Consider the following 13,847-nt stretch of genomic DNA (forward strand, 5'->3'; position numbering starts at 1 on the left):
CACGCTTCCTCTTATCCAACAGAGGTGTATCGAGACGGTATCCTCGGTTCTTCATCGCATGAAGGGCATCTGACTTTTCACCAACAACATCTGGATTGGGTGCGGGGACCTAAAAAATAAAGAATGCATTAAAACAGTTGCAAAACATACTAGAAACTAATGAGCAACCAAAAAGAAACCTAGTTTTTTTGAAAACAATTAAAAGTAAACTTACATTGATTTTAGCAATGACCTCCAAGCCAGCCAACACAACTTGATCATCATCTATTACAAGCTGGCTCAACCCATCAAAGAAATCGTCCCCCTTCAATCGAGAATCATCGCCCTTCGGCTTCTCAACATCCTTAACATTTTTATCACTCCCTCCAACATCCTCGAAGGATTCACATCGGCGAAGGAACAAGAAGAATGACCTTGTCAGCATCATCAGCATCCCCACCAACTTTAACCAACTCACCACCATCGTCGGAGTCGGAATCAATATTCTCTGGATCAGGCAATTGCTTCTCATCATCCTCGGCATCATCATCATCATCATCATCATCATCATCAGCATCATCATCAGAATCTTGAGTTACTAATTCATCCGATGACTTTCCCTGTATCAACCAACATAAATGAAACTTAAATAAAACAGTAAAGAAACTATACAAAAAAAAATATATAAAAAAACCTAAACAATAAAATAAGAATAAATACCTCGTCAGAAGGACGACGATGAATGGCATTAACTTTCTCTTGGATATCCTTAATTACAGTCATTACGGATTTGAAATTAAAATCAACAAAACACCTCAATGAAATGAAGTCCTTCTCGCCAATGATGATTGATTCGAAATGAGCATCTCCACTTAGATTTCATCCAATCAATATCCGCCGAATCGACTTCTTTGAAGATGACCCACCCTCGAATGATTGCTTCGCTACACCACGTTCATCAATAGATTCATCGATAAATAGACCGTCAAGTTGAAGCCGCCGCCTCTCTTCATCGCAGGACGCATGTTTTTTATCTTCAACTGAACAGCATAATCAAACATAATATGAAAAAAAATTAAAACAATTGGAAAAACCAAAAAACAACAACATAAATAAAACTGAAAAGAAACAGGAAAAAAACAGTAAAGAAACTGTAAAGTACCTTCTCCAAAGGTAAATCAAAAATCTTGCCCTTCAAGTCTCGAAGGGTTGGATTTTTGGTGACGATGGTGTTGCTCCAGTTCAGAATCCTAGGAATAGAAGATGAAACTCTCTTACAGAAAGAGTTCACCATTGCAGGACAGCATTCATAAAACCAAACAGTGAAAACCCAAGGACATCCCAATGCCCTATACCAGCCATCATATTGGCCTCCCTTCTCTGCCTTTCTATTTTTCATAATGATCCCATGCTCAATCCTACCTTTGAATGAGTCAATTGTCAATTCAAATGATTCCCTACCCCAACAATACTCATCCCACCGACCGCTATCAACTACATCTAGAACAAACCTAGACACTTCTTTGTCAGGAGTATTGCTAAGAAGAAAACACTGAATGAAATACAAAACAGCCATTTTCAAACCAATAGACTCATCCAAACCCCACCGACTACCCAAAAAAGCATCCTCGATGGCTTTGTTGTCAATAGTTTTTACACCACGGAAACATGTTTCTACCAATTGATTTGTTTCCTGTGAAAACAACAACTTGTTGCAATCACCGAAACAATCTAAACCGTAAATCAGTAAAATTCTTCGGCACTAAACCGTATGCAACGACCAGCAACCTGAGCCCAAAACTCCTTAGGATTAGGCTGTAAAACTTCCCTTAGTAATAAACTATGTACGACTTGCGGATGAAAAACAAACTCGTGCATATCCGTAAAATGCCCAAACCGAGTCCGACGAAACAAAGAAAGCAAATTAACGAGATAAAGTGGTTTTAATATTATCTATCACAGAATAAACACTGGTGCATACACACTTAAATCCGTAAAAATCGAAGGACTAAATTTACAAATCCCAAACCTGCAACATAACGAAAAGGGCCAAGATAAATTATAAATCCTGAATAAAACAGTATGAAAACTGTAATACAACTACAAACAAACCAAAAACAAACTATCAATGGCAAACAACTACACAGAAAATAACAGTAAAGACCTGAAATCGTTTGGAAACATAAAAAAAACAGTAAACAACTAACCCTAAAAGAAATTGAAAAATGCAGTATAAAAAGAACAATAAAACTATATTAAAACAACAAACAAACTAAAAAACATATACAACTATAGAAAAATATAGAGCAAAGATTTGAAAATCGTTTTGAAATCTAAAATATAACAAAGAAACAACTAAACCTAATGAAAATCGAAAACACATCAAAACATACCAGTAACAAACTATTAAAAAACTGAAAAGAAACTACCGACGACTGATTGAAAACACCAAAAACGAAAACAAAACACGTAACCTGTAAGCACAAAAAAACACTGAAAATAAAGAAAACAAAACCAAATTAAAGAACAACACCTGCATCGTAATCAATTGAAATGATCAAAAGCAACAATAAATAACTAAAAAATTTAAAAACATGAAACAAAATGCGCAAATGAAACCCTAAAATTACACAAAGCATAATGAACATGAAAACGCCAAAATCTGGGTAAAGCATAAATGGAAGAAAGGGGGAAACGAAAATAAAACTAAAAACCAACTTCAGTCCGATCTTCAGCATGTGTAATAGATTTTTGAAATTTTTTCCCAGAAATTTCTGGAAGCATGTGCTCCTCCAAGTTCAGCTTCGTTTTCTTCGAAGAATGGGGTCTCACACGCTTCGGCATTGGAGCTTCAAAATCAGAATCAAAATCATCAATGATTGGGCGTTTACCCTTGGATTTGTTGGCCAAAGATTTCTTGCCCATTTTTGATTTCTGTTTGAGAACTGGAGAAGGGGATGAAGATGAACGAGTGATTGCCATCCTATAAATAAGATTGAAAAAAACTGAAACAGAGAGAGAAAAACAGTTGCTAAATCGTGGGCTAAGAGGAAGTTGAAAATTCGTGGATGAACCAAAAATAAGAGGGAAAAACGTGATAAATTATGGGTGGTTAATGGAGGTTACTTGAATTCAAAATGAACTTAGAGAACAGAAATGAAGAATCGAAAATGAAATGAAAACAAAAAGAAAAAAGAGAGGGAAGAGAGTATGATTTGATTGATGATGCATGGGGAAAGCACACGTGTATGCATGGTATGATGAGTAAGTGGTAAATGTGTAATAAAAAAAACTTTGTAAGTAGAAATGTAGTAATAGGCGTGTGAGGGTAATTTTGTAATAAAGTGTGTAAAAAGGATTTTTCATGTAAAAATTTCTAATATATATCTATAACCTATATAAAAAATGAGAGTATTTTTAAAATTCCACTAATTAAGTTATATAAATAGCCTTCAATACATATTAAATTACAAAAAAAAAAAAGTTAAACTCCCAATTGATAAAACAAGTATCAAACTACATTACTTATTAAGGTCAATGCTAAATAAGCTTGTTCTCCAATTTATATTTTATCTTATGTGAAATATTTGTGGAGGTGATTATTTTATCAAAGTCTCTCAATGACAAATATAATTTTAAATTAATAAGGTTTCTTTATTTTTTTAAGTGAATATTTTGTATTTGATAATTATATAACCTCTTTAGATAGTAATAATCATCACATATAACAAATAAATTTATTAAATTGAGACAATATCTATCAATCTATAACTATAATAAAAGTGTATTAATTTTAAAAAAAAATTATTTACACCCTATAAAATAATTAGTAGACCTCATAATTAAAAAGAATTAAACTTAATAAAAATCTTATTTCTTATTTGTTTTATAAAATTAACCAAGTATTTTATGTATTAATTATTTTTTTTTTTAAAAAAATTAAAGTATTCTATTTTATAAAAATAAAATATGTGTAAAATATCATAAATATTTTTAGAGCCACAAAATGAATAAATAAATTTGGCCCTTATAAATTTACAAAAATCATGAAAAACTAAGACAAAAAATCAACATGTTACAAATTTTTTTAAAAAAATTTATATTACAGGTCACGTGCGAAGCAGTTAAATCCAACCAGTAATAATTAAAAGACAAAAATGGTTGCTGGTCCTATTGTTTTAAAAGATGCACAACAATATTGTACAATACAATTAAAAATTTCTATAAAAAGTACTCATAAATATCCCAGCAGTCCTTCATTCTTTTTTATACATCGTTATATCACTCATAAATTTATCGTCAAGTTGTATGTATAATGAGTTGAATGCTCCTTCGTTCTTGTGTGATATTGTTATAGCTGAGACCTGTTCATGTTAATGAGAACTATCTTTATTCAAAAAAAAAAAAAAAAAGCAAAATCAACAAATAGAAAAGTCATATTACTTTTAATAATGGTATTAAAAACACTAATAACATTTTTAATTAAAAAAGTGCCAAAAATAATAAATTTCCAATTTAATAAATTACACTTATCAATAACTATCAACTTAACATCTTTCAATAATAATTTATGAAATCACTTAAAATATATAATTTAATTTTATACATATATTATTGCAATATTTTTATGTACTGCTCATTTACAAATATTTCTTCTGCTAAAACACCATGAGTCCTTTTTCTAACCATGATAATATTTAGGCAGTACTACACGTGCCCAATCAGAAATACTAATACATGATCATTTTTTGTTTTTGATAAAAACATTGATCACACACTACTCAATTTTCTTTTTTTTTTTTTTTTTGAAGCATAAAAATACTCATTTACTCCTTTCGAAAGATTAATATTAAAAACAGGTGTCATTTATTAATTAAAGACGAAAACTTCTATCTATTCTTACAACTAAAACTGTAGGACAAAATAAATAAGTGGCAGAAGCTTATTATTACTATAAGAAACACAAGGCTAAAATATCTTCACCAACCACCGTCCTTTCTGATTACTGTGTTATTAATTTTCATTTAACATAGTAAAATTCACGTACTTGTGGTGGTTCACTTATTAAAATTCACCACTCATAAATCTTGTTACACAATACTTTTAAATTTTAGTTTAGGGAAATGGTAATGGAACCAATAAAAAATAAGAGTTTTTTTTTATTATATATATATATTTTTACAGAATTTTACTTAAAAACTTTAGGAAAAATCACTTTAAAAACTCAAACCATAAATTTTAAAAAAATAGCATATGAAGTAATTTCCCTAAAAATTATTATAATTATAATCAAGTATCTGATTATATATATATTTTTAAATTTAATAATTATCATAAAAAATTAGTAACTATTCACAAGATGCTACCATATAACTTTGATATACCAGATGCTACCATATAACTTTGATCTACCAAGGTTAGATTAGCAAAAGAAAATAAACACAAAGTAAAATGGATATTCAAGTATCAAAACTCTCAACAATTCTTTTAGATATATAAATTTATTTTAGGTATACTTATAGGTGAAACATTTAATCAAACTCACTACTAACTAGTAACTATTAAAATATTCTATTAATGGAAAAAAAAGATTAGTGAATTAATTAAATGACACTACCCATAAGTAAGCCGATAATAAGTTCAAACTCTATCCGCCCGAATCTCAGGTCATCTTTGTCCACATGAAATCATATCTCGTCTTCTTTTTCATTGTCAACTTTCATCTTCTATAAGAGTAGGTTGTTGACCAACGCCCATGAGAAAATTAACTCTTTGGCTTCCCAAAAGTACCTGAAAGGGTTAGCCTTAACCGTATCAATTAACTCAAACTCTTTAAACTTGGCCTTGATATCTTTAAATCTATCTAAACCCCGATAGGTAAGACGTCCGATGAACTGTTGGGAAACTGTAAGTTTAAGTTCAAGAGCCATTTGCAAAAACAGTAAGCAAACATATTAAAAACTTTAAAATTTCATATCGCAAACTGCGTTGCGAATATATCGTGAAAAATAACAAATAGACATGATTTAACGATATATAGCAATAATATTGATGACATCTAACGACATAAAATTTCAAATTTCAAACAATAAAAACATAATTAAACTATTAGTGATATTATATTAACGACATTTTAGCGATGAGATGAAACTACATCAAGCCTAAAGACGTGTCGCATAGAAATGTTGCAACATGTCGTGAAACATCGACAAAAACACAACTACTACAATTTGTTTGCATTTGAAAGAGAGAAATTGACAAACGTCGCGAACAATGTCTTAACATGTCGATAATCAGTGAAACGCAGAACTTGAACATACAACAATGAAAAACAACCCAAAACACGAAAAAATGACCTTATTCCTAACACTCAAGCGATTAAAATCCAAAAATCCATTTAAAATTAATTAAAAGTTTTACGTTGTGGATTCCGCGATTTTGTTGTGGGTTTCGCGATTGGATTGTGGGTTTTCACGATGGGGTTGTGTGACTTGGGGGAGGTATTGATGCTTTTTACATTATTTAATACTACGAAATTAGAAATCATTGTTAATTACTGATGATATAGAGAATTAATGGTATTCGTCTTGCATATTACAAAATGTTTTCTTTTCTTTTTTTTTTCTTGAAAGAAAAATATTACAAAATGAGTTACTTGAAACGTTACCCTTTTATATCATATAATCATTAATCCAATCCAATAACTACTGTAGATGGTTTTTTAAATTAAATATCAACTTAATTAATTAATTAATATTTACAATTTATACGCTAAGATTCAGATTATATTTTCATAAAAAAAAAAATAGTTATGTGGCAAATTATTAGTTTAGGAGGAATAAAAATATGCACAATGATAAGGTTATTGTTCTAGAAATTGTTGTTTTTTGGGGTGTAATTTTTTTGCTAACTATCAGAGATTAGACATGTCTAAAAATATTTCTCATTTGGGTGTGGGAGCTTGCCATCCTCATCTAATGCCTCCCCTAGTTTTGCTTGGGTGCCACCTGTTAGGAAAAATGTGAAGATCAATGTTGATACTGTATTTGATGTTTTTAATAGAAGATGTGGTTTGGGTATAGTGGTTCGTGACTTCATATGTGAAGTTATGGTCTCTGCTGTTTGGCACATTATGTATACTTTTTCTTTTGAAATAGCGGAAATTTCAGCTTTAAAACATGCAACCAAAATGTGGTTTTCGAATCTGATAGTTTGAGTGTGGTTTTGAAGTTTAATAACCAAGTTTCTTTGGCTTCTTCAATTTAGTCTTAGTAGATTTTAGACATAATTTTTCTGGTTTTCACTATGCTAATTTTTTTTTTTGCTCTAAAACTATTAATACTGTTGCTCATTCTTTAGCTAAATATACTTATCGAAAGTTATTAACAAGGTGTGGTGGTCGGTGTATCTTTCTTGTATCCAAGAACTTATTTTACATCAAAAAGAATTAATACAATCAACCAACCTCCCCTCCACCTTTTCTTTAAACTTTTTACTTGAAAAGTGATCTTTGGGGTTTTTTTTTTCTCTCTCTCTCAAAAAAAAAAAAAATAAATAAATAAATAAATTAGTACAGTACTTTTTTTTTTTGAATGAAAGATAATTATTATTAAGCTAATGGCAAGAAAAAAAAAATCCAAACACTTACACAAAAATCGGTAACCTCGATCACCAAACTCTCGCTTCCTCTAAAAAGAGAACCATTTTGGCCAAGTCGTGACTGAGCAATAACGTAGAGCAATATTTACAAAATAAAATCTTAAAAACATTAACCTTCTTACAAAGTAACAAAATATCATATTGCCAAACAAGAATCTTTCTTACATGAAAGCGTAGTAACAACCTGGCAATCCAACTCCACCTAATAAAATGTTGTGGTAACCGAGACGATCGACTACATAATTTAAGCCCAACCAACATATATAAATTAATACAGTGTACATTAGTATAGTAGATTAAATAAAATATCCATTTTAAATTTACTCAACCAACTTAAATTTTATAAATAACGAATGACAACAACAATGTAACAAACCTCAAAAGCTTCAATTCATTCAATCCGTAATTAAGTAGTGAAATATATATATTTCTTGCAAACACGTAAGAGAAATTTTGGACACCATTTCAATTTTTTATTATAAGGCAAATAAATGTTGGGGGCATATATATATTTCAAAATCAATGGAGATTTTTGTCAATTTAGAGCAGAGAAGAAAGCATTGCAAAGTTGTCAGGTTCTGCTAGAGGTTATGTCAAATTAAATATCGATACAGCTTTTGATGTGCAATTGTGGGAATTGGTGCTATATATGATTCGAGATTATAAAGGTGAAGTTAAAGTAACTATCTAGCTAGGCCTTATTTCCAAATCTGTTAGTGGCAACTACTCACCTAAGTAAAAGTTAAAAGTAATGATACTCTTTTATAGCCTCCAAAGCAATAGCTGGAGACTGGAGTGGAGCTTTATCATGTTGTAACAGACTCATCATCACTATTCACTAGCTACTACAATATTACATTTTAGTGATCCTTAATTTAAAGGGACACGTACACTGAAAAATTTTCATGTCCCTTTATTGTGGGTTACTGGTACTCCTAAGAAAAACATGGGTACGGTTAAGGACGCTTAAAATGACTTAATTAAGGCTAAATGCCTTTTTTTTTTCTAAATTTGTTGACAAAAGGCTAGCTAAATGTGAATTTTAATTATTATATCTATCTTTTTTGTTTATGTGAAATTAAGAGATCTATCTTTTCTTATACATAATAATTAATTATTTACTATTATTAATTATAATTAAACGTACGATTTTTTTTTATTTTTTTGTTTAGCTAGTAAGATTTTTATTTCCATGATTAAATAAAGAAAAAAAAAATGCTAAAGGGTACTAGTGGTGCCTAATACCCTCCTACATGTTAATATTGGTAATATTGGTCCACTTAAGTATCGGGTCCCATATAATTTAATTTAATAATTTTTAATGAATATCGCTAGTCAATCGCAAAGTGACATGTCGAGAAGGTGATAGTGTCTAATAACAATGCTCTTAAATAAAGAGCAAGCATAAGCAAGTTGAGACAAACGATTAATTGTCAAAAAATTTAGTAATGAGATGTACCAGAAAACCATGCAAACTTGTTACACATTAATATATATAAAATTTATATGAGTACTTGTAAACTGGGGACGTATAATACGTATGATAATAATTATATATATATATGTAGGAGTTAACTTTACGTATACATTTACATTAAAGCCTGGAAAAATAGCGAGTGGCATGGTGAGAAGGTTGGTAGAAAAATTAACTAGCCAGTTAGTCAGTATACTCAACTCATGAATACTAATTAGGAGTAGATGCAACAACGCACAAGAAGCCATATTTATTCTTCACAATTCATTAATAAACAAAATTACGTAATATGATAAAATATTTACCAAGCTGGAATAAGACTCTTAACTACACCTTGGTACGTGTTTCCAACTATAGAGCATATTATATTTTATATATATAATAACTAGTATATATATATTATATTTATCAAGGATATCATTCCTTCACTATAGAACATTGTACCCTTTTTGTCTAAATATATATATATTTCTTCTACTCTCTATCATCAGCTGCATGTAGTGTCTCTTCTCATGTAACATTTCTTCCACACCATTATATATATACAGTCAAACCAGTCCGACACATGTAGTTGAGGTGTTGCAATAATACTCTATATATAGTACTAATTTAAAAGCATATATAATTATGGTGTGCAGATTATAAATACCTAAAATTATATATAATATTTATCTTTAATGGTAATTGATTAGATTGTCCTATTTTACTTCATTCCCTTGAATATTTTATCCTTTTCTAGACGTAATAATATGTAAGAAATGCATATTGTATGGAGATGAAACTTTTTGTGTGAATGTAGATAATTAAGGAGTTTGGCAAACAATTCCTTTATCATATCATCCCCACAAATATAAATTCCCAAACCGAAATGTCATTTGGTTATAATTATATATAAGCAAGTAATTTTAAGTAGTGTTTTTGCTAAAACAGAGAATTTTCTTCCTCTACTTTTGCTTTAAGCTATATATATATATAACATTATATTAGTCCTAGCTAGCTAGCTATATCGCTTTATTCATCGATGGAGGTTTCTTCCATAGCTTCTCCACCTTACACATGTTTCGCAGTTCAGTCTCAGAATAGACTGATCATCAGCCAACGAGCTCAAAGAAAAAAGCTTATAATTCCAACATGTTGCATCAATGGCAATGGTGCCATTTCTGCTTCTAAAAATACACTTTCCTGTGCTTTTGATCAACATAACATAGAGTATTACACCTCCAGAGGACTTTATGCAACTTTACCTGTCTTTGGTGACAATACTTCATTCCCCATTTATGGATCAAAGAGTACTGTCTCCATAACTGGAAAAAAGAAAACTAGGCTCATGAGTTGTGAAGCTCATTCTACAGGTAATTTCTTTATACAGAGAATATATACATATCACACCATATATTGCTTTATGTATGTTTTATATTTGTAGTGTTTTGACATCTTTATACAGACAAAGCTACTTGTACTACTGTTGAAGCTGATTCTAAGGAAAAAACAAGGAAAAGAAGAGTAGTTGTGACAGGGTTGGGTGTGATAAGCTCCATTGGTCATGATCCAAATGCCTTCTACACTAATCTTCTTGAAGGTGTCAGTGGCATAAGTGAGATAGAGGGATTTGATTGTTCTGAATTTCCCTCGGTATGTATGTACTTATATAATATTTACAAATATATGATCAGTTTCAACAGTGACAACTTAATGAGGTTTTGAGTTTGCAATTTCACTCATAGTTTTCACATTTTTATTTTTAACAGCGAATCGCTGGAGAGATAAAGTCATTTTCAACAGAAGAATATGTGTCTCCCAAGATTTCTAGAAGGGCAGACAAATTCATGCTTTATATGCTCACTGCAGGAAAGAAAGCACTGCTAGATAGTGGAATTACTTCACAAGAAATGGGAGAATTAGATAAAAGCAGATGTGGTGTCATAATTGGCACTGCACTGGGAGGCATGGCAGTTAAGTCTCCACCAAATTCACTATAACCTTTTCCAAAGTAGATTTCAACTCAGAGAGTTATTAATTGATTTACTTTGTTGTTATTGTTGTTGTTGTTTTTGTTAGGTCTCTACTGAAGCAGTAGAAGCTTTAAGAGTTTCTTATAGGAAGATAAATCCCTTTACTGTACCTTTTGCCACAGCCAATATGGGATCTGCTATACTAGCAATAGACTTGGTAAAGAAAAAGAATTCAAGTTGGTTTAATTCTAATGGCATACAAAATAATTTACTTGTACACATTATCATTATGGTTCCACCAAAAATTTCAGGGGTGGACAGGACCAAACTACTCAATATCAACAGCTTGTGCAACAAGCAATTTTTGCATACTAAATGCAGCACAACATATTATAAGTGACGATGCAGTAAGTTCTAACTTTTTTAAAAATAAAATCTAGTAATAACCCATGATGAGTCTCTATTCTCTAATCTAGTTTTGTCAAATTTCGCAGGACATGATGCTTTGTGGTGGATCAGATGCAGGAGTTATTCCCATATGTAATAAGGCCAGTTCTTTCATTCTTGTTTGGTTTAAATACATGATCTTATCAAACTAAGTTTAAGATTTTTATCTCTGCAGCTATTGGAGGTTTTATATCATGCAGATTACTCTCGCGTCAAAATGATGAACCAACTAAAGCTTCACGGCCTTGGGATACTGTATTCCATTCTACTCTGCCTTTCAAAACTTAACTTACTCCATAGTCTTCTGGTTTTTTTAGTTGTTTAATCTTGTACATAAAAATGCTTATTTTGTAGAATCGAGATGGATTTGTGATGGGAGAAGGTGCTGGAGTTTTGCTATTGGAAGAGTTGGAACATGCTAAGGTTTGTTCTTATCTCTATATCTATGCATAGTTTCCATTAGCCAGGTTTTTTTAAGACTTAAACTCTTCTCATTTTTGTCTACTTTCTTTTTTATTGTTACTACTACAGAAGAGAGGAGCAACAATTTATGCAGAGCTTTTAGGGGGAAGTTTCACTTGTAATGCTTTTCGTACTGATGGTAACAAACCAGCAACATATATAGACTCTTTTTCCCTCATTTTCCATAACTTTCTCAACATAGACTGCTGTTACTTAATAACTGTTCTGTTCTGTTCTTTTGTAGATTCGGGGAAAGAAATATCGCTTTGCATGGAGAGGGCTTTAGCTCAATCTGGGGTAGCTCCAGAAGATGTAAACTACATAAATGCACATGCTATATCATCACCAGCCAGTGATATAAAAGAAATCCGAGCTATAAACAGATGTTTTGGCAAGAATCCAAATGTAAGTTTTAAATCCTAAATGCACATATTTTCTCCTAGTATAATAAGATCACCAGATTTTGGTTGTGGTGACTGTTTTGACACCATTCATTTGCAGCTGAGAGTAAACTCTACTAAATCCATGATAGGCCATCTTTTGGGGGCTGCTGGTGCTGTTGAAGCTGTTGCAACAGTTAAGGTTGAATCTCTTTTACTAAAATTGATCAACTATCATCATTTGTATTTTTTACTTCTTCATATTATACTTGATTTTGATTATCACATACAGGCAATACAAACTGGTTTGGTGCATCCAAACATAAATCTTGATAATCCTGATGAAGGGGTGGTATGTATAATGAGACACCTATGATTCATTTGATTTGATGTGTTAATGTTTCAGTGTTGTTTTAATAGTATGGTAATGAATGTGGTCAGGACATGAATGTTCTAGTGGGGAAGAAGAAGGAGCGTTTGGACATAAAGGTAGCATTGTCCAACTCATTGGCCTTCGGCGGACAGAACTCGTCTCTTGTATTTGCACCTTATTACAAGTGAATTTGGTGTGTTACATAATTATCTACCGTAAATGACTTAGTAATTATCATCTATCACTTGCAGAAAATATCACCTAGTAATTTCCGTTCCAAATAAAAATAAAATTTAAGTGAAGTGCTTTTGTAAGTTTTCTTGTTCACATAATGTTTTTAAGTATAGTGTTGTGCTTTTCCAACCATGTTCTTCAGTTTTTAACTTACACTACCCTTTGAAAAGAAAGAAACTGATACATAACATGAGAGAGTAGCTATGAATTAAACAACATAATTCCAGAACTAGGGATTTCATGGTTAAAAATCTCCTTATCATTTCAGCAAAACAAATGAAACATGGTTAGTTTTAATTTGTCATTAGGAGTGAGGTGTATGGTAAGATGTACAGTGTTTTATCTCAAAATTAATTGGTTAGGGGTGAAATAGACTATACATCTTTTATATTTGTTGAACCCGTTGTGAATGTGAGTCTAACATTATTTGATAGACTTCATAGAGTTCATCATTTCATTTTTGAAATATTCCGCTATGAGTGTCCAGGTACAACTTCATTGTTTTCTGTATGAAATGAAGACAGAGCAGTAACATTTATTGTGGAAACATAAAACCCATAAAGTGATTGGTATAATATTAATGAATCAGGAAAGAGGAAGGTGTGTCAAGGAAAAGGGAAGATAATAAATAAGAAATGGAGATAGATAAGAGATGGTCTAACGAAATTATTGGAGAGCTCTTTTAATGGGAAAGAGTTAAATTATAACTCTAAAATACTAACAGATTTAGAGATTACGAACTATTTGCCAAAAAAATAAATATATTTAACGAGTTTTATTTTTTATTGAAAAGACAATTTAATAAGATATTTATTTTTTTGCTAATTGTCAATCTTTACTAGAGACTATTAAATAAAAAGCAAGCAAAGAAGTTGAGACAAACGATT

General features: G+C 31.0%; 1 protein-coding gene across 1 annotated transcript; it reads left to right on the forward strand.

Moving 5' to 3' along the window:
• The first annotated feature begins 9,524 nt into the window (after nucleotides 1–9,524).
• Nucleotides 9,525–13,089, forward strand: LOC115707135 (3-oxoacyl-[acyl-carrier-protein] synthase II, chloroplastic). Its single transcript, XM_030634994.2, has 13 exons — nucleotides 9,525–10,464; nucleotides 10,557–10,744; nucleotides 10,861–11,064; nucleotides 11,171–11,281; nucleotides 11,376–11,471; nucleotides 11,559–11,604; nucleotides 11,687–11,766; nucleotides 11,866–11,934; nucleotides 12,043–12,112; nucleotides 12,218–12,378; nucleotides 12,475–12,555; nucleotides 12,646–12,705; nucleotides 12,795–13,089. The coding sequence occupies exons 1-13, from the start codon at nucleotides 10,134–10,136 to the stop codon at nucleotides 12,912–12,914; spliced, it is 1,617 nt and encodes a 538-aa protein (XP_030490854.2). The 5' UTR covers nucleotides 9,525–10,133; the 3' UTR covers nucleotides 12,915–13,089.
• Nucleotides 13,090–13,847: the final 758 nt, after the last annotated feature.

Source organism: Cannabis sativa, chromosome 1 (genome assembly GCF_029168945.1).
Source record: "Cannabis sativa cultivar Pink pepper isolate KNU-18-1 chromosome 1, ASM2916894v1, whole genome shotgun sequence".
NCBI classification, from domain to species: Eukaryota; Viridiplantae; Streptophyta; class Magnoliopsida; order Rosales; family Cannabaceae; genus Cannabis; species Cannabis sativa.

Coding starts and splice junctions, on each gene's coding strand:
- LOC115707135 (XM_030634994.2), top strand. CDS start 10,134: ATGGAGGTTTCTTCCATAGCTTCTCCACCTTACACATGTTTCGCAGTT. Junction 11,472..11,558: donor ATATTATAAGTGACGATGCA/GTAAGTTCTAAC, acceptor CAAATTTCGCAG/GACATGATGCTTTGTGGTGG. Junction 11,935..12,042: donor AAGAGTTGGAACATGCTAAG/GTTTGTTCTTAT, acceptor TTACTACTACAG/AAGAGAGGAGCAACAATTTA.